This window comes from Gambusia affinis, linkage group LG06, assembly GCF_019740435.1.
Source record: "Gambusia affinis linkage group LG06, SWU_Gaff_1.0, whole genome shotgun sequence".
Lineage (NCBI taxonomy): Eukaryota > Metazoa > Chordata > Actinopteri > Cyprinodontiformes > Poeciliidae > Gambusia > Gambusia affinis.
The window spans coordinates 26,944,601-26,967,615 of NC_057873.1; the positions used below are offsets into that span (position 1 = coordinate 26,944,601).

A 23,015-nucleotide genomic window follows, 5' to 3' on the forward strand; every position below is an offset into this window, starting at 1 on the left:
GGTTTATAATGCAAAATTAATTGGAAGAAAAAAAGGTGCAGAAGAAACAAGGATAGCAGCATCCTGGAGATGATTGCCAATCACAGCCCACTCAAGAGTTTGGGGGAGATTCACAATGCTTGGCCTGCTTAGTGGACAAAGTCCCATTTTCAGATAAAGGTAAAATTTACATTGTATTTGGAAAGCTTTCGATGTGTGTTTTAGCAAGTCCAAAGTCAACTCAGCTATTTATCAGCAAATTTTAGAGAACGCTGTGCTTCTTTCTGCCGACAAACTTAATGGAAATGCTGATTACTTTCCCAGTGTGACTCGACTCCAGTACACACTGGCCCAATGAAGTACTGACAGAATAAACTCTACAGTACATGCGTTTCACTACACCCACATCATTGAATTAAAGTACCTTTTCATCAGTCTTTTAAAATATAGATCATTTCTGCATTGTTTTTAAGCAACTGTACACAATAACCATCTAAATGAATGCATGAAATATATAATCGTATACAAAGATTTGTGTAAATGACAGGAAACAGTCATTTACACAATATTTATTTATTGTGTACCATATTACAAAAATATATATTGTGCTTTATTTACATACACAACCTTTTATTTCATGTAAAATCATAACTCGTAGCCATGAAGGGATTCAGATTGATATATTTATTTACCTGCAATATAATTCTTTTTAAAAATCCAGGAACATACAGAATCAAGCTGTAACGTTGAAATTGTGCTACACCGCAAAAACACAAATCTTACAAAGTTGTTTTTTTTTTCTAGTTTCTAGTGCAACTATCTTAGTACACATGAAATAAGACTAAAAAGTAACATCTCAGCAAGATCCAGGAGTTTGTTTTGACTCAAAAATTCCTTAATATTGATGAAAAGGTGTGAGTTCCACCAGCAGATTTTTTCACTTATAAAAAGGGAAACTGTCTGGGTAAAACTGAAATAATCTGCCACTGGAGCAAGTAGTTTTTTATCAATATTTAGGAATTACTGGCTCAATACAAACTCCAATGTCTTGATGAAAAGTTGCTTGTAAGTTTGTTTTGATCTTATTTCAACTGTACTGAAATGTTTCGACTAAAAATATTGGTAAGATTAGTAAGATATTGGTAGGATTTAGTGTTGTTGAAGAGCAGACATGTTGACATGATAAAGAGTCCAATTGGTATAAAAGGAAAACCTCAGAATCACCTAATATGACACTCCATCATGTATTTACTTACATTTTTCAAATTCCTTAGAATTGGCCCTAGGGTTATGGTTATCCTATCCTCCATCGTGTGGAAACAAAAGTCCTGGATTTTAGGGATGAGGTGGTGGTTAAGTTTTTGGCAGACAGAATCGATGGTTTGGTTAACCATGTTAGGGTTTTGTTTCTGCGCAAAGTTTAGACGGTCTGAAAAGTTTAGGAGCGACACGTAAATGTCTGCGTAAGGGAAGGTGTCCTGGGCTGTGTTCAGGAGTTTTTGAATTGAATTTTGGTCCCTGTAATCCTTGTTGTTGATGCCGAAAGAAAGCTGGACTTTTTTGGCATCCTTGGAGGTTCTAGCTTTTTTCAGGATGTGACTGACGTGTTTGATTTGCACACCAGGGTAGCAGTTGACCTGCATGTGAGGGTGCATGAGTTTGGGTAAGATACTTTGTTTCAGAAAAGTTATACTGCAGACTGAGGCTGTGTAATTATCTATCTGGTTTGAGTTTTCTGAGGGTGTGGGGGGGGAGCAAATTATTTTAGTCTCTATTTAGGATTAAATTCAAATGAGCCCTTGTGATTCTTGTCAGTTGGGAATCCTACTTTATCTTTACTTCCAACATCCCCCCTCTGCAGGACAGGGGCTCCGGGATTGGGGTTATTGATGACACCCATGAAGATTGGTATGTGAGTTACATCATCCATTAGCACAAAGAAGAAGGGCTGACTGAGGTGAAAAATAGGATTGGATGCCCTCGAGATGATGGTCGCTGTGGCTGCAGCAGCCCTCGCGCCGTCCTCGTTTATCTCCATGCCGGACTTGTGCATTACACTGGACACCAGCAAGGGGCCGTCTGCGATCCCAGCCAAATTGGGATTCAGGAACATCTCCCCAAGACCTGAGATAAAAGCAGCGATTAGAGAAGTTGTTTACAGCATCCTTTGTTTTACCAGAGCTTGCAGATGTGAGAAGATTACATCTTACCTAGTTTGGTAAGAACTTCCTGCAACTCCTGAGAATATTCCAGCTTGAATTTGGGCACTTTAACTTGGGCAGCCCTCTCCTTGGGTAGACGTTCATACAAGTTGGAGATATTTAGGTTCAAGGAAAGTAAAGACACGTTCACTTTCCCCGACTCAGGCATGATAACCACCAAACTCATGTTCTTTGTGAATGGGAACCTTGCCACCTGCACACAAAGAGAAAGGATGTAGTAGTTTCTTAAAGAGGCAGTATTATGTATTCTCCAGGCATTTCGTGTCACTTTATAGCTTAATTAATTAACTATGTTGACTTCAGTTGTTTAAAAAAATACTATATATACACACATCCAATATGACTTAAAAGAAATTTTACTTTGTAAATAAATGCCTTCAAGTTGGGCCCACGTTGCTTTAAAACCCCCTGCTCTTTCTGAAACTCTGCCTTCAAGAAGTCATCACAACTTAATTTCTCTGTTAACCCTGTATTGACGCTTTTAACCGCTGAGAAGTAGCTCATACAATGAGCACATGCGCAGTTTCATCCGGTGTTTGCTAATTGTTGCTGGCTAGTTTGAAGGAGTTGAGAGGAAGAGTCATGGGGGGAGAGCTGCTCTGTACGGTGGAAACTTGGGAGGCTTGTCAACTGTATCTCAGAGGAGTAGCTGGTGTTTTGCACAGCCGAATGGTTGCCATTGGAGATTAAAGGATTTCTCAAACATGCATGAAAGAATCAAAACATGAAAAACTCCAGGTATGTTTTTCATGAGGGAACATCATGAAACTCAAAAAAGTTGATTTTACCAAACACTGCCCCTTTAAGAGTTTGAGTCTAACATGAGTTGGACATATTTTTGGGTCATTTCACATGCTTCTTGTTTGAAGCATGTGAAATTTGGTGGTTTTTAAATGTTATCTTTTTAAAAATGGAGAACTCCAGAACTGTAAAGCAGATTTGCAGTTGTTCACTGGCGTGTAGTAACAGTTGGATACTCTTGTTTTTAGCAATATTTTCCATTTTACTATGCATGCCTATTAATCAACTTAAATGGATAGATGTGTGAGAACATACTGCCTACTCTATGAATTACAGAAAAATAATTCAAACATCCTATTAATGTAACAGATTTACTTATTCCTTTAATTTAAGATAAGTAATTGTAAGTCGAATCCCCTTAATAATGTGTAGCTGACATGTTTTGGAGGACTAATGAATACAGAGAGCAAACAGAGAGGTATTAAAACTCAGAATCCCAAAATGCTTTGGTCCAAATGCCTTACCTAATATCTATTGTTGCACAGATAATGAAATTAGTTTAATGAACATTTAATACAAAAACATATGAAGATACAGGAAAAAAAGATGTTGAATTTTAGCATTCTTTTGTATCAAACCTAAAAACAAATTCCCAGAAAAACAGAGACCCTAAAACTTCAGAAGGTGTACTTTACCTGAGCCTCCAGCTCACTGTCCGTTAAAAAACTCAGCTGATGTTTGGCATCGTCCATCATATCAACATCCACCAGGTGTAAATCATCAAGGTAAAAGACTCCTTTGGAGGTGAAGCTCGGGTCAAATCGAGCTTTCCATTCTCCTGTCAGACGCACGGGGAAATAAGATTTTCATTTTTAGTCAGCGGCATCTTTCAAACCAAAAATACTTTATGAAGAAACAAGAAAAAATTTTTGGTAGCTCAGAGAAGGAAAATGTACTCGATTACACTCTTAAAGGCATACAGACACATATGAAAGCATCAGAATTTCATCAAAAAGATCATTTTATGGATTATTAGGTTTTCTAAAAACTGAATTTCGGTCCCAATCACAAAACTCACCAAAAATGAACACTGTGTTAATAAGCGTAAGAGTTTCACTTTATCGGTTAAGTAAATGAGCTTTTTCAATTATGTTCATACATATTAATACGTCTTAGTTCGAAGTCGGCATGTTGGCCAATCACCTTTGAAGTAAACGGCATTGATGAGCATGAGAAGCAGATTGGGTGGCAAAGAAGACAGGAAGTCCATCATTTTCCCCTCTGTTGCGTTCTCTACCCACTCATTTATCTGCTGAAGGCTTTCCACTATTGCTGGTTCTGAGTCGTAAAACCGCTGCGACTCGCTCACAAACTCTTGCTTTCCCTTAAACCCTAAAAAAGAAAAAAGATGTTCAGCTTTTTTTTTCGCTCAAAATGAGATATTAAGACAGAAATCGGAACAAAAAAGGGGGCTAACCTTGACGCAGAAACATGCGCGTGGCAATTTGCACGTCGCTGTTTCTCAGCTGCGTTAAGACGTGTCGTAGAGACTCGTGGTAACACGGCACGGTGTTTTCGTGCAGGTGATACATCAGCAGCTCTTCCGTCTCGTTTTTCGCACCTTTAGATAAAACACAAACTGCAAATTTCAACTACGCCACAACAAAGTAGACTAATTCAGCAGAGGTGGCGAGGAGTTTCTGCCGTACCTAAAGCCAGCTGCGAGAGGGCCAGAGATATGCTTAGAGGAGAAATGATGACATTTGGCTGCTCTGGTGTCGTATCCAGGTTTTGTAAGAGCTGCACCCCCAGCCTCTGAATTGCAGCAGTGATAGTTTGTTTGGTGTCAGGTCTTCGGCTAATAGCCTGACAACCGTCTCCCTTTTCTTCGTCTGGCGACGTCTTGCTTGCCGTCGGCAGGTCGGACGTCGCAGTAACAGTTGTATCGTTTAGAGTTGTTGTCTCCGGCGTCCCCTGGCTTTCACCTTCCTATAAGCAAAAACGACAAAAACCGGTACAAGAAACACAAAATATAACAAAGCATTTTTGGTCTAGTCTTTAGTGCAAATATCTTAGTACATTTGAAATAAGACAAATCCAGCTGATTTTAGTTCTCAAACAGTTCAATAAACTCAATGAATTACTCAAAGTAGTTTGGCTTTTTTTTTTTCCACTTAAAACAATTTCCTGTTTTAGGTGACAAAATCAGCCAGTGGAACTAAAACTGCTTTTTTATTTCTGGAATTATTAACTTAAAATATTATTTGTCTTGCTAAAAAATACCCTTAATTTAGTTTTGCCTTATTTCAAATGTACTAAAATATTTGACTTACAAACTAGACAAAACATTCTTGGTATGATTTTGTGTTTTTGCAGTGTGTTAAACACAAATTTCTCAATTCTTGCAGAAAAAGGTTACTTTTAAGTTAGTTTTGCCTTATTTCAAGTGTTCTGAAATATTTGAAATGGACACTAGAGCCAAACTACTTGGTAAAAATTTGTGTTTTTGCAGTGTGTTAAACACAAATTACTCAGTTCTCACTTCTATGGGTTGACTGGGGATTAGAGGAATTAGAGGGATTGACTGATCTTCTGCCACTTCAGCATTCTGTCAAGAACAAGATAGCAGAGGACAATGGTCTTTCAAAGTTTTCAAAAATCAATACAGATTTTTTAGACATTTTTAGATAGGTTGTTTACAGTAGTTCCTAGACTGCAGAGACAAATTAACAGGAGTGTCAGGCAGAGGTCCATATCCAAGAAAAGAAACTGTAAGAGAAAAAATACATATAACACAAGGTCATTTTTTCCTCAGAGGCTTACATTTCTTCATTTCAGAAGTAGTGATAGACAATAAATTATCACTAAAGATTAGTCTCTCTTCCTAATTTCAGCTAAACATAAAACATTACTAGTTTCTATATAGCTTTGATAAACACTTAATTTTTCATTCAGTTTAAGGAACACAGATACCCGAAGAATTTCTCCAAGTCAATAAACTACACCAGTAGTTAAAACTTGTATTAAATCAACCTTAAACTGCAACCTTCAAACATAATCTAGCTTAAGCACAGAGAAGTGATTAAATGTTAAATCAGAATAATTTGTCTGAAGCATAAATACAAGCATCGTGCGCTTTGAACATTCTCAATCTGGAAAAGGAAACAAAAGCATCTTAAATTGAAGACGAAATTTAAAATACGTTTACCTTTTTTTTTTTTTAATGACAAAGAAACCCTCCTGGCTTGTCTTAAAAAAAGGAGAACCTACTGTACGGTGAATGGCTGAATTCCCTGAGAGTAAAAGATTGGCAGTTGCTCAGCAAACAGTTAAATATCAACTTGTATTGATCGGGGAGGCGGGGGTGGCGGTGCTTGTTCAAGCCACTATTTGTTTGCAAATTCAGCCACCGAGACTAGTCCTGTGTTAAATAACCACACGCAGGAAATGTGCAATTATTTCGCATGTTAGCGGGCATGTTTTGTGTTGTGACAAAACTTAATCTCCGACAGGAAACACGACAAACCTGTATCAAAAGAGTGGCTAATTCCAATGCGCGCGCGGATAAACAAAACATGCCGGGGAAAAAAATGGCGAGTTATTTTGTGACGAGGAACAACGCTCGCGCATTTCCCAGAAGGGCCCGGATTATGACATAGCAGTTGAACATAAGAGGCACCAAAATCTCGCTTCTGTGCCAAACAACTCCCATATTAAGGTCGCGACTATTCAAAGAGCAGTAAAGAAATTATTATATATATATAAAAATTATAGCATCAAGCAAAATATATTGCAGATAATATGCCTGCCATCTGCGAGCAATTATACAATCTGTCCTAAAGTGTTACAATCTGTCCTAGTCTATCTATGAGATATACAATGAATCATGATGAGTCACACAAAAAAACCCTGAAAACACTGAAAAGATGGAGGCAGTTTTTATTAAACAAGTTAATAAATTAATGTCACCAACTCTTGTTATTTTTGCTTTAAATTCTGCTCCAAAAGTTATAGCATATGTTATCAGAACAATTGATCTTTAGGCAAGTAATTTAAAAAAAACTCTGTTGCGACATAAAAGCTCTAGGGTTATACAAAGTGCAGAGCTTTTATAGATTTACGCTACTTTGCTTTCAAAACTGGAAAGTTAAACTACATTTTTAGACACAAACATTTACATAGATGTATATATATTCATCAGACACCTTTATTCCATAATATTTCTTTAAAGTTATATAAAAATGGTGACGATAAAAAACAAAGTTGTTTCTCTTGGCATTGACTGTTCCTACAGTGCCTTAGAAATCTATTAAATCCTCTTGAGTTTTACATATTGTGACATTACAACCAGACACTGTATTGTACTCTTAGGATTTTATAAGATAGATCAACATAAAGCAGTTTATAATTGGAGGAGGAAAACAATTAATTTTTAATAACTCTAAGGAAGTGGGAAGACGTAAAGCAAAGGTTGTAAAGTCTGGAGCTGACCGCTACATCGTTCACCAAAAACACATTTTTCAAAGTTGTTGATATAAATTTTCTCTCAGTAGGAATGGGAAACAAAGGACAAAGCGGCTAAAAAGATGGCTGGATTGAAATAATCCAGAAGGAAAACCTGTTAGATCCTACAAAAGACATTAAATCGGGCTTGAGGCTCAACTTCCAACAGAATAAAGTCGGAGGGAAAAAAACCCCAACCGGATCTACAATTTAGATCTGAGCGTATTTATGTACTAGAATGACCTAAATCTGACATCTTTAAACTTCAATCATAAAAACCGAAGTTTAGAAACAATCAAGCTTTAGATAAAATTCATTAAATTTGCTGCTCTAACAACAAATGATTGACCTACGAGCAGAGAATCCAGATGGACTCTAAATTTATATATATATATAAAAATTTATTTATATATATATATATAAATATATATATAAATTTATATTTATATAAATTATAATAAAAACCTATATATAGGTTTTTTATATATAAAAAACCTATATATAGGTTTTTTATATATAAAAACCTATATTAAACTATTAAACGCCTATGAATTACTTTGGGTTGAACAATCACATTAAACTCCAAAAAAAATGCATAGAAGCATCTGGTTGGACATGACAAATTCAGAAAAGCTCAAGAGGAGCAAATATTTTTGAAAGGCTCTGTATATCAGGTTTTGAAAATTGAAAACTAAGAAGAAAAAAAAGAGAGAAAGAAATGTGGTGAGTTTTTAACCAACTGGTATGCCAAGCAAAATCAGCATCTACACACACTCACACGACATAATGTCGCTACAGGGGTTAAAACATGGTCTTCATAATCCTGAAGAAATTTCAAGTAATACATTTGCGGAATACAAACATTCAGCTTAAGAAAGGAAAAAAAAATAACTAACTCAGAGTGAGACTCTAAAAATGTTAAAATTCAGGCCTTAAATGTGCAGTAGATTTCAAGGCTGTGTATCTAACATTTTGTCCCCCACCACTGCCCTCCTCTCTGATCAGGCACCCCAACACGGTCATCACAGAGGCAGGTGTACGTTTATTATTCAGGATGTACACACACACACACGCGCACACACACAAAGAGCTCTGGAAACAAGTCTTTAAAAGAAAAAAAACATGGGAGAAATCACTTGCTCTACAAATACTGCATAGTTTTAATCAGTGCATTTGAACTGACTCGTTATCGTTGAGGAAAACGGCAGGTGAGGACGAGGAATTTTTGGTTTTCTTCGGAAAAGTGTAAACTCTCCGTGAGACCTTCCTGAGCATTTGTTCCAATTTATTTCTTTATTATAATTTTTTTCAATAGCTGACCCGGGTAAAAAAAACAAAAACAAAAACAAATGACCTAGTCAAGACAAGGGTTTACTATTAAATAGTACACATCCACAGAGAAAGAGAATAAATTCCGGTGTGCATGATGAATCTCGACGGCTTGGCGCACCGTCGGCTCAATAAATTCTGTGCTAGTAGGCAGATTAGCATGATTCTGCAGATGCTAAAGAAAGCATTTTAAACCCAATCCAACTATTCCAACTCCCTATGAGTACAAAAGAGGGGAGCTCAGCCTCAGACCGCCGCTCTTCTATTAAAAAGACACAGTAAATACTAGTGGAAAGAGTGTTTAGTGCAGCTACAGGCTACGGTTTTAAGCTAACAGCCTGATGGCGCCGTTGTCGGAGCCGAGCAGCAGCAGCCTCTTGGTGGGCAGCACAGCCAGGCTGGTCAGGGTGCCGCGGAAGTTCTCCGTGCTCAGCTTTGTGCTGCTCACGGGGCTCAGGGAGATGTCGGCCATGGAGTACACCCCGATCTTGCTGGCCACCGTCCCGGTGACGATCTGCGAGCCGTACAGGTCGAAGGCGTGGATGTGGTCGGACTGCGACCTGTACTGGCGCAGCGGCTTGTTTTCCAGATCCTTCCACACGCTCAAGGTGTAGTCGGTGGAGGAGCTGATCACCAGGTTGCCCTCTGCTGCCTGAAAAATAAAAGACGAGAAAGCAAGTGAAATAATTGGCCCGCAACAGTTAAAGCTGCCCCCCAGACGTTTACAGCTCAAAGCTCACTAAGCTAAGTGGTTTGGTTGAAAGGAATTTGAAAATAAAGACTTTATTTAGCATAGGTCAGTCAAAAACTTCCCTGCGAAAAACATAAACATCTGAGTAATTTCAATGTGCTTGTGAGCCATCAGTGTGTTCTTTCTAATGAGTAACCTATGTCCATATTTGCCTAAACTTGTACCTTTAAAACTAGAAATACAATCCTTGACCCAATTTGGGGTTAAATAAAGTTTGCGGTCTGTTGACAGCATATCTGCTGGGTACAACTTTCATCATCTCTGACACACTACAATAAGACGATCAAAATAAAAGAAACTTGGTCTGATATATGTTCTAAAAGTAGTAACAAAAGCCTAACCTTTTAGGTTGAGGTTTTAAGGAGTATATCAATAACCTATACAAGTCTTTTAGAGCAACAGTTTTTTTTTTTTAGAGCCAATCATTATAAAATGATTTCGGAAATTGGTAAAGAATAGAAATTATTTATGAGTTAATACGTTAGAATTGACGGGGGGTGTACTTTCTTTTTACCGTGACTAAAATCGCACAAAATAGAGGTAGAATAACAATAAATAATAACTCGTACACTAAAATTAGAAAACCACCGTACTTGATGAAAATATCAAAATATTATAGCAGCCTTTATTTGATAGTTAATTGACAGAAAAGTGGGTAATGAGAGAAGGGGGAAGACATGCGGCAAAGGTCGCCAGGCCGGGAATCGAACCTGCGACGGCCGCGTCGAGGACTAAGGCCTCCTTATGTAGGTTGTGCTTAACCCCTGCGCCACCACAGCACATCCCAGGATGCATACTTTTGAGTATATAAAAAAACTCAGTAAAAAAACATTGTATATCACCAATGGGCGTGCTTTTAAAAACTGTTGATTTATGTGTATACAGTACGTTTAATCATTATTAGTATGGTTGTATTTTTTTCCCCTATCTTTGGTTTATAATATTCTTTTGTTTTCTCCTGTATTAGTATAAGTGCGTTTGCTTTCTACTGTGTTGCATTATGTTTTAATGCTTTTTTAAAACGGAGTTGTTGAAAATGAGTTTGTTCTCAATCACCTCAATTGGTAAATTAAAATTTAAAAAATCCTGCTGGGAAAAAAAAAAATCACGTACAAGAATACAAAAGAAAAATAATTAAAATTTAAGACAAAGTTTAATACATTTTATGACCTTAATTTTTGATATATGCATTTAAGGCTTTTTAAGGATACACAGACATACTCTTTATAATAATAATAATAATAAAAAGAAAATAAATTTAATAATGAAGAAGGAGTTTTAGGCAAAATGTCACACTGCGCTTTACTAACTATTTATATTTAAATATTTATCAGTATGTGAGAATTTTTATGAATTCTATTGTCTGGAGTCTTTTTGTTTCACTCATGTACCTTGAAATTGCACTTTAGCGACAAAAAGTTATTTGAATTGAACGGAACTGAATTGAAATTCAACACAATATATGCAGTTTTCAAGCCCAAGGAAATAAAATCAGTTCTGTAACAATAATATCACATAAAGTAATTAGGTGTCTGCGGATTCTGCCATGCCCTGTAATAGCCTCAGAATCTGTACTTCTCCATCGGCTGGCAATAGAAAGAATAAACTATATTGTCAGCAATGCTAATCTACACAGCGAGGTTTACCTTCATTTGGAGAATATCTCCTTCATGAGCTGGCCAGCCCTTCAGTATGAGGCCTGTGCGCGCGTCGAGCAGAACAATGAATCCTGAGGAGAATCCCGCTGCTACCGTGCGTCCTGAGGGGCTGACTGCGAGGTAGCGGATGAGCCCGGCGCTTACGTTGTTGTACGCTAACCGAAATTCATGCTGCAGAGACACAGGAGAAGATTTGTCACTTTTGGCACTCGAATAACTCAGTCGTGAAGAAGCGCAAAAAAGCCAGCTCTTTCAAAAGGCACGGCGATGATTAATAGCCGCTGGGCGGTGAGCGGCTCGGGTCTCGAGAGAACGAGCTCTCCAAGTGAAATTGCTACCTGCAATCCAGGCTTTCGAGGATCAATGAAGCGGAGAACAGAATCCGCACTCCCAAACACAACGCTGCAGTGTGGAGCTGGCATTGTGGTGACGGCTGTAATTGGATTCTTCCCGTCCACGGCTTCATACAAACGGATTGGCTTGCCTACGGGAGAGAATACAAAAAAAAAAGTAAGTACACTGAAATAAAACAGGCAAGCAAAAAAAGTGTAAACTCCCAAGAATAATTTAGTCATGTGCCGAAATAAAGTTTCTGCACCTGTATACTGGTCCCAGACATGGACAGTGCCATCACAGCTGACGACTTCCTGTGAGGTCTCCAGCTGACCCACGTAGAACACAGACTTCCGATGCTCGCTGTATGTCTGCCTGGGGTCCACCTCCTGAGTCCCGTCGCCATAGTTATAAAGGGGCCAAAGCTTCACGGTTTTGTCTTTGCTCCCGGACAGGAAGAAATCCTCTCCCACCAGCGGAGACAAACATTTCACGGTCCCTGAATGGCCTAAAAAGCTCTGCAGTCTGATTTGGTGAAAGTGGAAATGGGAATCTTGCTGGTTAATACCGATCTCATACTGCCAATAGGCCAACCAGTTGCCTTGTAGAGAGCGGGTGCTACGGGGGAGCTCTTGCTTTAGGGCGCTGTCCTCTGGGGAGAGGCCCGTTATCCAGGCGGAAGACAAGGACACACCTGTTGAAGGTGCGGAAAACGTGGTGGCGGTGGTGATGATGGGAGTCGTGTGGCCGGTGCGTCCCCAAGAGCTGGCCAGACTGTGGTTGGAGTTGCCGTCGAATTCGTTGTCGTGGGACACTTGAATGCGGTTCCCTACCAGGTGGCTTCCAAACGTGCCCGACTCGGGGAGGGAGTCTCCCTGCACGGTGGAGCTGTGTGCGGGAGCAGGGAATGGGTTATAGCCAACTTGTCTGCCGAGGCCAGAGGAAGACGTTGGCTCCAGCCGGGAGGACGAGCTGAGGCCGGTCTCTGAGGTCCCCTGGCTCAAACTCTGATGATAGGACTGGGCCAGTTGCCAGACGAGTTCATGATTTGGGACCAATTTCCGAATGGCAAAGTCACCTGTTGACAGGATGCAGAACCATTATTCAGTACTTGTTTCCCTATCCCTAAAACAAATTAAAGGGAACTCCAACCTCTCACTTTTTTATTATTATTATCATCAAATCAAAATGAGATTGGGTGTGAGCACTTAATCACATTTTTGATAATGCATACATAGGAAGAATGTTTTAAATCCTTAATGTGTGGAAAGACTAAATGTCTACCTCTACTAAAGAACTAGCAGCAATTTTTTTTCTCCTGTATATTAAACTTTCTCAATGTCAAAATTGTCAAGTCAGACCTCCAATTAGTATCAATACCCTTTCATCTCGATATTTATGCATACAACTTTAACAAATACTCTTTTTTCTATTCTATTTTCAACTGAGGAATGCGTTTTGTCAAATGATGAGGAAAGCATTACCTATGAGACAGTAGAAGGGGATGTAGGAGGCATAGGCCATCTCGGGATTAAATACGGTCTGCAGCTCCTCCAAGACCCCCATCTCGTACGTTACATTTGACCCCTCGGGTGTACAAACATCCACCAGTGTTACGTCTCCCACAACTCTCCGCGGGGCATGATTTAGCTGCAGAGGTAAAGAGACAATGGTGTCACTGTACTTGCAGTCAATTTAGTTTAATTTTCATTTTAAAAAAATTTTTAAAAAAGAAAGAGTAAAAGCATGTCTGAAATTCTCTTTTTCTTTCTGGTTAAACTTTTATATTAACTCTCTACTTACTGAAAACTAGATATTTGTTATCCAATTGTAAAATTTTATTTCCACAAACATGTGCCATGTTCTTCTGACACTACCATGATGTGATCACATCAAGTGCTGACCAAAAGCCTGAAAGTATGAAAACTTTAGCAACATACACTTACAATGGGAGTTGAGATACAATTTGACTTATTTAAGGATTTCCGGAGTGTGACATTTAACCTCCATAAAATTATTGTCATGAATGGTTGCAATGCAGCTCTACCTGGGGATGGAGAGAATGCAGCAGAGAAAAGACAGCAAAGAAGCGACGCAAAGTGTCAGCCATGTGCTGTTGCACCATCTCCCTCCCAATGCGCAGACAGATGAGAGCCATTAGGCTCAGCGTCTTGAGGCAGACAGCAATGCGGGTTTGTACCCCGCTGGGGAACCTGCACAATACAGAAGTGAAAAAAAATAATTAAAAAAAATCTATCAGAGGATGACTGATATCTACATCTCATGGTTTCTGATCCTATACTGTTCAGTTCAATCACAAAAAAATAGAGCCATTAAATTTAAATTTACTTCTTGATCCACAATGTATGTGTGTTGTGCTTTACCCCATTCGCGGCGTAGTAATCAGATCTAGAAGTGGGAGGAGCACATCCTGATTGATTTTCATAAGCATGTCCATTAGCGTGGTATCCGAGAGAAAGACAATGATCTTCTGGGTAAGTGCTACGGCGCCGAGCAGACTTGCTTCCTTACGCGTGTTAAGACGCTGTGAAGATGGTGGAGACACCTGGAAAACATTAGAGAAGCATAAGCTTTTGGCTCCTTTTTAGAATAACTTTTAGCTTAAGCCTGGGCAATATTTCCTAAAAATAAAACCTCAGATTTCTTTTTCATACCAAAACCGGTTTTCTTTTCTTACAAATAAATTATAAATTACCAACCTGCTTATCAATTTAATCATCCCTTCTAGGAATTCAAACTCCAAATAAAAAAGTTGTAAAAATTGTTTGTAAAAAAAAAAAAAAAAAAAAAAAAAGGACAAAAGGCCCTGGGTAACATCACTGAATTATGGAAGTCCAAGGAGTGGGTTGGTGAAAAATGAAAAATAAAACAATCAAGATTTTCAAAAAATTAACTCATCATAAACAGAAAAAGCCATTAATCAAGAATATTGATTTATCTCTTAGCACTGTTGTTCTTTTTGTTTTGTTTTTTTTTGGCTATTGTGCTTGTTTTATTTCTCGAAATCCAAGCCAGGGTCAGGGGTTGCAAACTAGCAGTAACTGGCATAACAACTACTTTTTACTATACATGGGACAAATATTCTGTTAAATAAACTGATGGAATAAAAAAATATATCATGTAAATGTAATATTTGGGTACTCTAAAAACAAAGATTCCAAGTTGGAATACAATATATATATATATATATAGAGAATTATTTTATTTTTTAAGTCTTACCAGATATCCTATGTAAGGCAAGTACTGGTAGGTAAGAACAGGTTCTCCATAGAGTTGAGCTATGTAAATGAGACAATCTAAAACAGGGCCTGCTGTATGATCACCAACAACAGGCTTTTTCTCATACACACTGCCCATTCCCACACTCTCCAGCAGGCTTTCCACAGATGGAGGGGAAACAAACTGGTGATTTTCAGGTCCTATAAAGAAATAGTAGCTGATGTAAAACAATGTTTGATTTTGAAATAAGGCAGAAAATATGATTGATATGAGGAATTCACACACCAATGTAACAGTTTGTAAGCAGTCTCAGCAAATTTCTGGCAACATATCGAGACGTCACTGTTGGTCCGAGTTTTGCTGATAGCCATCGAATCGTTTTGCAGACTGTATCTGTGAATAGCAACACGATTAAAACATTAAAAGTTACACAGCAATTAAAAAAAAGAAGCTAGGAACAGGTTAATTGCTGGCTCACCTAAAAGAATCTTTTGCTCTTTCTCCTCGGACTCCTCTGATGGATCTCTGTCGTCTTCCTCTTCCTCCTGATCATCTACAATTCCTTTGTCAGTCTCATCAAGTCTCATCCCATTAATCTCTCCTTGAAGAGTTGTGAGAGTGGAACCTGAATCTGTGAGGTCAAGATTGAGGGAAGCGGCATGACCCATCTCCTCCTTCCCATCGCTGACTAGCTCTTCTTCCTCTAACTCTCCGATTTCCTCTCCCTCACTAGCATGTTTCAGATCCTGGCTGCTGTCTGCAGACTTCAGACTCGCTCTGTCCCGCATTGAATCATCACCCAGAGAGAGCTCACTTGTGCTGCTTTTGTCACTTAATTTCCCCACACTTAAAGATTCCTGATCTTGATCCTTGCTTGCAGAGATCTGGTTTTGCTGTTTCCCAACACCAACACCATCCCCACTGTTGACATAAAATTCATTCTGAAAGTCCTCAGCTTCTGAAAGAAACACTTGGTCATTGAGACTGATGCCAGAGGAGTAGTCAACTAGTCCGGTGTCTCCGACCAGCCCAACTCCTCCACTCACTCCACTGTTACTGCCCATGTTGCCACCGACAGATGCAGATGATGGCCGTGCTTTGCCATCCTGGAAATCCTCTTCCTCCTCCTCTCCGAGGTTACAAATGCCAGTTCTCATTCCTTTAAAACCTTCTCCACCAGTGCCCGAGCTTTCGAAGCCAGTTAGAACTTGCAGCACATGTGGGAGTAGGCTTGAGAGGAAGGCCTGGAGACCAAGCCTCATAATCAGTTGAAGGACAAAACAGTCAGTGTAAAGATAGAAACGTCCTTTCAGACAGTGGGGGTTTTCGTAAACGTTGATCAGCGGCTTTAGTAAGTACTTGTTTGCATTTCTGGGACCTAGGACTGTAGAGATGGGCTCAAAAAGGTACCAAGCAGCATAGACCGCAGTGGATTCCTCAAGCATGAGGGCTAAAATGAAGGGCAAGAGAATCTCCAGACCTTCAGCAGTGATGTTAGCCCGCAACAGTGCTTCAAGCTGCTGCCACAGGTGGAAGACAATGTCTCTTCCCTGAAGGCTACAGATAGTGCCCATCTTGCCATGGTAGGAGAAGATAAAATCATGAAGTGCAGCAAAATAGGAAGGGAAGGGAAAGGGACTAATAATGGAATTCAACAGCTGATGAGGGCTTGGAGGAGGGAGGCCATCGTAGATAGGGTCATAATTAAAAAGAAGAGGCTCTGGGCAAATTGGTTCTTCTCTATGTGCAACTTTAGTATGCTTTTCTAAGAGCAACAAGGACTCAAGAGCATGGTGCAAAGACAGAGGCACATCGCGGAGGTTTGCAGAGCACAGCTTGATGACAGCCTGGAAACGCTGTCTGAGTGGAGTGTCTGCTTTCAGGCCTCTAAGTTTGGCGGCATAGAATATCTCTGCCGTGAAAACACCGAGTGCCTGCACATCTCTTTGGAAGAGGTTGGTGACAGAAGGTCTAGGTTCAGTTTTCAAACCCTCTCTTCTTGGGCCAGAAGATGTTGAAGGATGCAAAATTTCAGCATGAAGACTTTTTACCAAGAAATTCTCTAACTTCTCCAGTTCTTCTAATGGTTGCAACGGGATGAAACCTTCAGGTAGAATAATTTTGACTTCTTCTGTGCTGGTAGTAACAATGTTTTCTCCATGTTTTTTGTTCATTGGGCCACCTTTTTGTAACACTGCACTTCTTAACGCAGGAGCTATGCCACTTGAGAAATCACTTGTCAGTGGACTTGGAGACTGAGATGCATGTGCTGTGCGCTCGCCGCTAATTTTACCTCCCCCTGCGCTGATAGTTGGCAGATTGACAGGGCAAGATATAGAGGTGGATGAGCCAGTGGAAGCTAATGAGTCTATAGCTTCTGTACCTTGTTCAAGATCATCATCCTTATCCGCCATGGTCCAACCAGAGGACTCGCACCCTTTGGATTCTGGTATCATTCCATCCATAGTATCAACAACGGCGTCAACAGAAGGGATGTGTAAGGAAGGCACATTAAGAGCAGCAAGACCTAGAATAGGAGGTTCTGCTGGGGCATATTGGGAAGCAGATAAGCGCGGTGGGTGGGGCTGATCAAATAGCTGAACTACACCATAGGTAGTCAGATTTGTATGGTTGTCCACAAGGTGCAGGCACACATTCTTGGCCTTAATAGCTTCTTTACCTGACAGTTTATAACCAAACGTGAGATCTATCCAGTGATGCAAATGCTGGGAGACATCTCTGCTCTCCAGAAGGTCCCGATGGACCTCAATAAACTCTTCACATGACTTGCACCAAGAAGGCACATCCAGATCGGGCATGTCTGGGTGGATTGAGCTGAAAATGGAAGGATCTGTGTAAAATTCTGGAATGCATTCATCAGGAGTCCAGCTCTGCATGCGCTCCATAGTCGCTGGGTATTCATTGGGCTCCCACTGTGACCTAACATGACTACAAAGCACTGACTTGGGAGTTTGTCTGGCTTTGTAGACATAGTAGGTAATGTCTGACAGTACATCTGATATGTGATGAGGCACATGCAGGTGCTCGGACTGTGCAGCACCTCCAACACCAACACTGATATCTCCACCTACCCCAATTCCATTACCCGTTGCAGCTGCCAATGCCTCTTTGGTCATCTCATATGTGAAGTCCAGCTGCTTGTCCCCCTTGTTGAGCCTGAATTTTGACCTCCTGAGGTCCCGAAATTTTCCAAAAGGGACAGTAAAATCCACAACCCATGGTAGCACTGGGTGATAGTTAGGATCCCCTTCCCGCCGTCCAGCCAACCTGTTCAACTCCATCAAGTAATGGAAGTTACTGACTCGTCCATGAACCCAATCCAGAACCAGTGCCTTCAGCTCATCAAAGCAGTCTTTACACAGTCTATTGTTCTCTTGGCTCGAACACTTAATTTCTGTTGGCAGGGCATTTTTTGATTCTTGGCTTACACCATCATCCCTGTCTGCCTCTTCTGATCCCAGGTCCTCATAATGAGAAAGGTTGAGTTTGAGATGGCTGCAGAGTTGCTCATCGACTGCTATGTCCTGAAGAGACAGCTCTCCACAAGAAAGGCCTGCTGTATGGCATGCCCGCATAGCTACTAGAACCTGGTAGATGATAAACAAGACTTTGGCATGACTGTTGGCAAGCTTTGCTGGGCTGAAGGACACAATGTCGTGAAGCGAATACTGAGTGTACGGTAGAATCACATACATCATTTCTGCCGTCTCCAGCAAACATTCTGCAGGCAGGACATTAGGGCAAAGATTGTCTGACTGGGACTTTGAAAAGCAGGATGAGCTGGGTGGCAAAAAGATGTCTTTTTCCTTCTCTCTGGCTGGAGAGAGGGAAGGTGAACCTTTGTCTGGTGAGATAAATGTCAAATTGAAGAGCTTCTCTAGTGCATGGCGTACTGCATCTACAGCGGTAATATGCATTTGCTCACTGGGGCCGGTATATGCTTGCACAAGTTTGTAATGAGCTTCTCGCCACAGATTTCTGGGGGAAAACAAAAAAATAGAGAAAAGGCCAGAAAGTTAATAAAAAGCCTGTCTTGTAACTGTGCATTACTCCAAGAAGATATTTAATTTACAACTTTTGTACATTTCCAAATAAAACAGATTATTGCATATATCATTAAAACTGTCTTTATGTAATCATACCCTTGACTGTAGGAAAACATTTAAAGAATGCGGTTAACAAAATATATGAAATTTTGAGTTAACAAGTACGCTAAAAGACAATTGTAACTTATTGCAGGTCAGAAGATTACACAAATGTTTAATGACCATATCATAACTTCATTAGTGGTGCATCTTATATACTAAGTATATATGAATAAACAATAATGACTATATATTTATAGCTATAAATGTGTGGTTTCTTTGCAACTTGGAAAGGGGCTAATAACATGAAATTCAACACAATCATAAATGAAAATTTCCAATTTGCAAAGTATTTCTAATTTAGATACCTAACATATATTTACTATTTAGAAATTTATCTAAAATACAAAATGACTTCTTTACTAATTAAATTAAGCAGGTCACTAAAGGTACTTTAAAAAGTACTAATATATTTATTAGAAAATTATCTTTGGATCACAAGCTTTTCTTTAATTTACCTTAGTTCGAACACTGAAGCAGAGATGAGTTTTTACTTTACCTGACATTATGCTGTGACACACTCTGCATGGTTTTAACATACGAGTTCTGCGAGAGCAGTTCCATTTCACGATGGCACGGATCCCTGGCCAATCTGTAGCTTAGCTTGCTTTTCCTCAGACCCTGAATGCACACTCGTGTCCAGCCAGGTGGCAGCTTTGTCTGTGAAGACCAGAGGTGTGTGGAGATTTCTGCCGCGCTGCTGCTTTCAAAGCGAGCACAGCGCAAGACCCTCTTCTCCCTGAGGCCCATCACCCAGCGCGTAGGAACCAAGGCGACGAGCTCTCCAGGACGGGGCCCCTGGCCCTGCTGCCGCCGGTCAACTCCCAAGTCTCGCTCCACTGCCTGCATCAGCCCATCCATGGTGAGTCCTTAAACGCTGGTCAGCAGTTGCACTCTCACCAGTTACGTCACCACAGTTTCTCCCACTAGTTACAGTATTCAGAGCTCCATGGAGAAAGCTTTTAGAGCCGAGCCGGTCTCTTTTTATCCCTGTACAAATGGTAGACAAAAGAGAAATATGATAAATATGTGAAACAGGCACCACTAATGACTTTAAAGATTAGTAAAAGTATCTTAGAATTAACTTTAACAACATACAGATACTCTAAAATGTGAGCTCTATAATCAGGTCTGTCTTGGAAAAGCAGTATCCAGCGTCCAAGGAGCATCCAAGAATATTAATGGGAAGTTGAGTGGAAGAAAAAAGTGTGGGACAAAAATTGTATAAAAAGATATAGTTATATGACATATCTAGAGATTAGGCTACATAATTTTGCACTCCTTGTGTTAACCCACTTCCAAAGAAAGTCTTATTAGGGTTAAGGAAAAATTATTAGACTATTGACCAGTGGTCCAATTTCTTCTTTTTAGATTAAGCTAACTTTTGTATTTGACTGGGAAATCAACCCCCACCTACTGGTATTGTATACATTGTTAACACAGATGTATACCAGCATAATTTAGAGTAGTTAATACTTCCATCTGCTGAGAAGAATTGCAGGGACTTATTTTTAAGCAGGACTTGGCACCTGTCCAGACTGCCAAAGGAACCAGTGCTTTCTTTGAATGAGAACTGTGTCATTGCGTTTGACTGAACAGAAAGTTTTTCTAATGTAAACCTACTGAGAATCAATGTCATATCAAATATCAAGAGGAAGATGACATGACACCAGACTCAATAAAATAAATGACCTGAAGGTCACTATTAAAGCAACCTGGGTTTTCCTTACCACTTCAGCAGAGACAAAGGCTGATGGTTTTCATGCCATGCTGCACTGATGTAATCATTTATCCAAAAAAGCATCCCCAACCAAAAATGTTGTTCATTACATACTTTTGAGCAGGCTAGTATTTCTGTTTGGAAATTTATTTTTTGTAATTAATCTTAGCATTCTAATTTCAGCCTAAGGTACCACATCAAATGGAACTGAAATAAATTTGAAGTTAATCACTCTGTTTAATGAATCTAGATAGTGTATCTTTACCTTTAGAATAAAATTGCTGATATTGGTGATATTTTAGCCTATTGACATGCATCTGTATTAAGATGCACTTGGTCGTGGAGAGAAATGGTCAAGCTTTGCAAATGTGGGGTAAGATACTTTGTTTCTTAGATTTAAGCAACTTTAAAACACGATCTGATGGCAATAAAAGAGAAGAATGAAACTGAAAATCCAATGTATTGTCTTGCATGACTGCAGTAGCTTTTCATTAGCAACTTATCTATTTAAACTAAATTAGATGGGTTTAAATAACTGCCTCCAAGTTTGTCTGGAAAAACCTTAAGGTACTTTAGCACAATGACTGCATCTGCATCTGACCTATACAACAACATCTCTGCATACTTCGAGTAACATTTATGCGTTGACCACTAGACAATACCCACCAAAAATGACCAATAATGCAAACTTGATATATTTCTCAATGATCGTAGAGTAAACGTTATAATAAAGCACCTATGGCGACCTGAAAGGTTAGATAAGTCTTGAGAAGAATTTTAGGGAAGTAAAGCTAGCTAACACGTAGCTAGACAAAGAGGCTAACGTTACATCAAAATGAGCTACAAGATAACATTATTAAGTCAATTGCCAATAATACAGACGAAGCACTTTAAATGTTAACCCCACTGTAATTACAGACAACAGCAAGTGCGCTAACTCCTCAACGCTTAGCTCACCTCTCACCACTTGTAGCAGTTGACAGCTAGTTGGTGTCGAGCTAACGGTGTGTCCCCGCTTCACGCATGATGGCTCTCTGTCACGCTATAAACCCGAGACATACTGCGACGGTAGCTGCGTTTGCTTCATTTTCCAGCGTTTTTCCAGACGTGAGTACGGACAAACAAACAGACGCGCGGGCGGGCGAGAGTCAGTCAGCCGACAGTGTTTTGTTGTGAGCTAGTCGGAGCCATATTTCAGAAACGGCGCCTCACGTGACACAGCACCAGCCGCGTCTCATGTGATTCCAGCTGCTGGCAGGACAACAGCTTCCCCAGTGACACCCATTCAGATGACTCCGAGGAAATAAAAGAAGCTATTCATGCCTATCTAATTTAGTTTAATACTTTGTTTTTGTTGTTGGCTTGTTTCTTTGTGTATAATCTAGTTTTCTTCCTTTCCCCCCCCCTCCTCCTTCTTCTTTATGTGGAAGCAGTCCGTGCTGGCACTTTTTCCAAGTTGGGAAGATTTTTGATATCGACGCCATATTTGTCAATATCAAAATAATATATATTTTGTATATGTTATATACAAAATATAGTGCCTATTTTGTTAGTAATAAACAAATACATAAATATACAAATATATAAACAATTAAATAAATATACAAATATAAACAAATACATAAATCCAGATAACAATAGTCATAAAACACAATTTCAGATTAATTAATTTGATGTAGCAAAAGGGAAAAGAAGCTGTACCACGAGGTAAATGCACAGTAAATTATTCAATCAACCTTTATTTACGGAACCGTCTTTATACAGTCAGGCGTAACACAAATTGTTTTCCAATTTTTTTTTTTTTTTTTATATATTTAACCTTCACTCACACAGAATTATTGAACTGATTAAACCAATATCTATCTTATCAAAACACAAGTGTGGAGTTTAGTTTACTGCCAGTCTAAATAATTTGTTTATTGTCTTTATGTAGTTGTGCAGAAAATGAATACATTAGTGATTATTAGCTGTTTGAAACTATGAGCCGCAGTGAAAAATAGCACCGGTGGATTTCTTTAATTTTTATTTTTTCTTTCTTTCTTTTTTTCTTTTTTCTTTTTGTTTTACCTGCAGTTAGAGAGTAACAAATTAAAAGTAATTTATTACCCTCAAAGGTCCTTTTGTACTCACCTGATTTAAATTCTCCAGGTTTTGACTATATACATGCATTTGAGGCTCAGCCAAACGACTGTAGTTCTTATGTTAAACACTGGAGAGCGCTGCAGGTTAAACAAGTTCCTAATACATCTTAAGAGATCTGTTGTAGGGACAAGTTATTAGATAACAAACCTATGTCATTACATTTTATTAATAACATAAATTGTGTTCATCAGGACTGTGGACACTTTAAAGTCTATTTTTAATTGGATTTTT

The 23,015-nt window shown here is 39.3% G+C and overlaps 2 protein-coding genes across 4 annotated transcripts; both read right to left on the reverse strand.

Annotated features, from left to right (window-relative positions):
• Positions 1 to 648: 648 nt before the first annotated feature.
• On the reverse strand, positions 649 to 6,582 carry serpinf2b (serpin peptidase inhibitor, clade F (alpha-2 antiplasmin, pigment epithelium derived factor), member 2b). 2 transcript variants are annotated; one of them, XM_044120795.1, is made up of 9 exons: positions 6,151 to 6,582; positions 5,643 to 5,711; positions 5,485 to 5,550; positions 4,652 to 4,931; positions 4,420 to 4,563; positions 4,146 to 4,334; positions 3,638 to 3,780; positions 2,190 to 2,394; positions 649 to 2,103 (listed from the first exon to the last, which is right to left on the reverse strand). In XM_044120795.1, the coding sequence occupies exons 2-9, from the start codon at positions 5,694 to 5,696 to the stop codon at positions 1,751 to 1,753; spliced, it is 1,434 nt and encodes a 477-aa protein (XP_043976730.1). In that variant the 5' UTR covers positions 5,697 to 5,711; positions 6,151 to 6,582; the 3' UTR covers positions 649 to 1,750. The 2 variants fall into 2 exon arrangements, with proteins under 2 accessions (XP_043976730.1, XP_043976731.1); XM_044120796.1 differs by having other exon boundaries at positions 5,643 to 5,713; positions 6,155 to 6,340.
• Positions 6,583 to 6,863: 281 nt separating this feature from the next.
• Positions 6,864 to 21,913, reverse strand: wdr81 (WD repeat domain 81). 2 transcript variants are annotated; one of them, XR_006370955.1, is made up of 13 exons: positions 21,600 to 21,913; positions 19,422 to 19,912; positions 15,235 to 18,755; positions 15,042 to 15,149; positions 14,757 to 14,956; positions 13,901 to 14,082; positions 13,564 to 13,729; positions 13,001 to 13,166; positions 11,782 to 12,594; positions 11,522 to 11,667; positions 11,172 to 11,354; positions 7,970 to 9,426; positions 6,864 to 7,910 (listed from the first exon to the last, which is right to left on the reverse strand). XR_006370955.1 is itself a non-coding variant. In XM_044120793.1 (12 exons), exons 2-12 carry the CDS (start codon positions 19,781 to 19,783, stop codon positions 9,100 to 9,102), a joined length of 6,174 nt encoding a protein of 2,057 aa, XP_043976728.1. In that variant the 5' UTR covers positions 19,784 to 19,912; positions 21,600 to 21,913; the 3' UTR covers positions 6,864 to 9,099. The 2 variants fall into 2 exon arrangements, 1 of the variants encoding a protein (XP_043976728.1); XM_044120793.1 differs by having other exon boundaries at positions 6,864 to 9,426.
• Positions 21,914 to 23,015: the final 1,102 nt, after the last annotated feature.

Coding starts and splice junctions, on each gene's coding strand:
- wdr81 (XM_044120793.1), bottom strand. CDS start 19,783: ATGGATGGGCTGATGCAGGCAGTGGAGCGAGACTTGGGAGTTGACCGG. Junction 15,150..15,234: donor AGAGCAAAAGATTCTTTTAG/GTGAGCCAGCAA, acceptor TGCTATTCACAG/ATACAGTCTGCAAAACGATT. Junction 14,957..15,041: donor GCTTACAAACTGTTACATTG/GTGTGTGAATTC, acceptor ATTTCTTTATAG/GACCTGAAAATCACCAGTTT.
- serpinf2b (XM_044120795.1), bottom strand. CDS start 5,696: ATGGACCTCTGCCTGACACTCCTGTTAATTTGTCTCTGCAGTCTAGGA. Junction 4,932..5,484: donor TCCCCAGTCAACCCATAGAA/GTGAGAACTGAG, acceptor TTTTGCTTATAG/GAAGGTGAAAGCCAGGGGAC. Junction 4,564..4,651: donor CCTCTCGCAGCTGGCTTTAG/GTACGGCAGAAA, acceptor TTTTATCTAAAG/GTGCGAAAAACGAGACGGAA.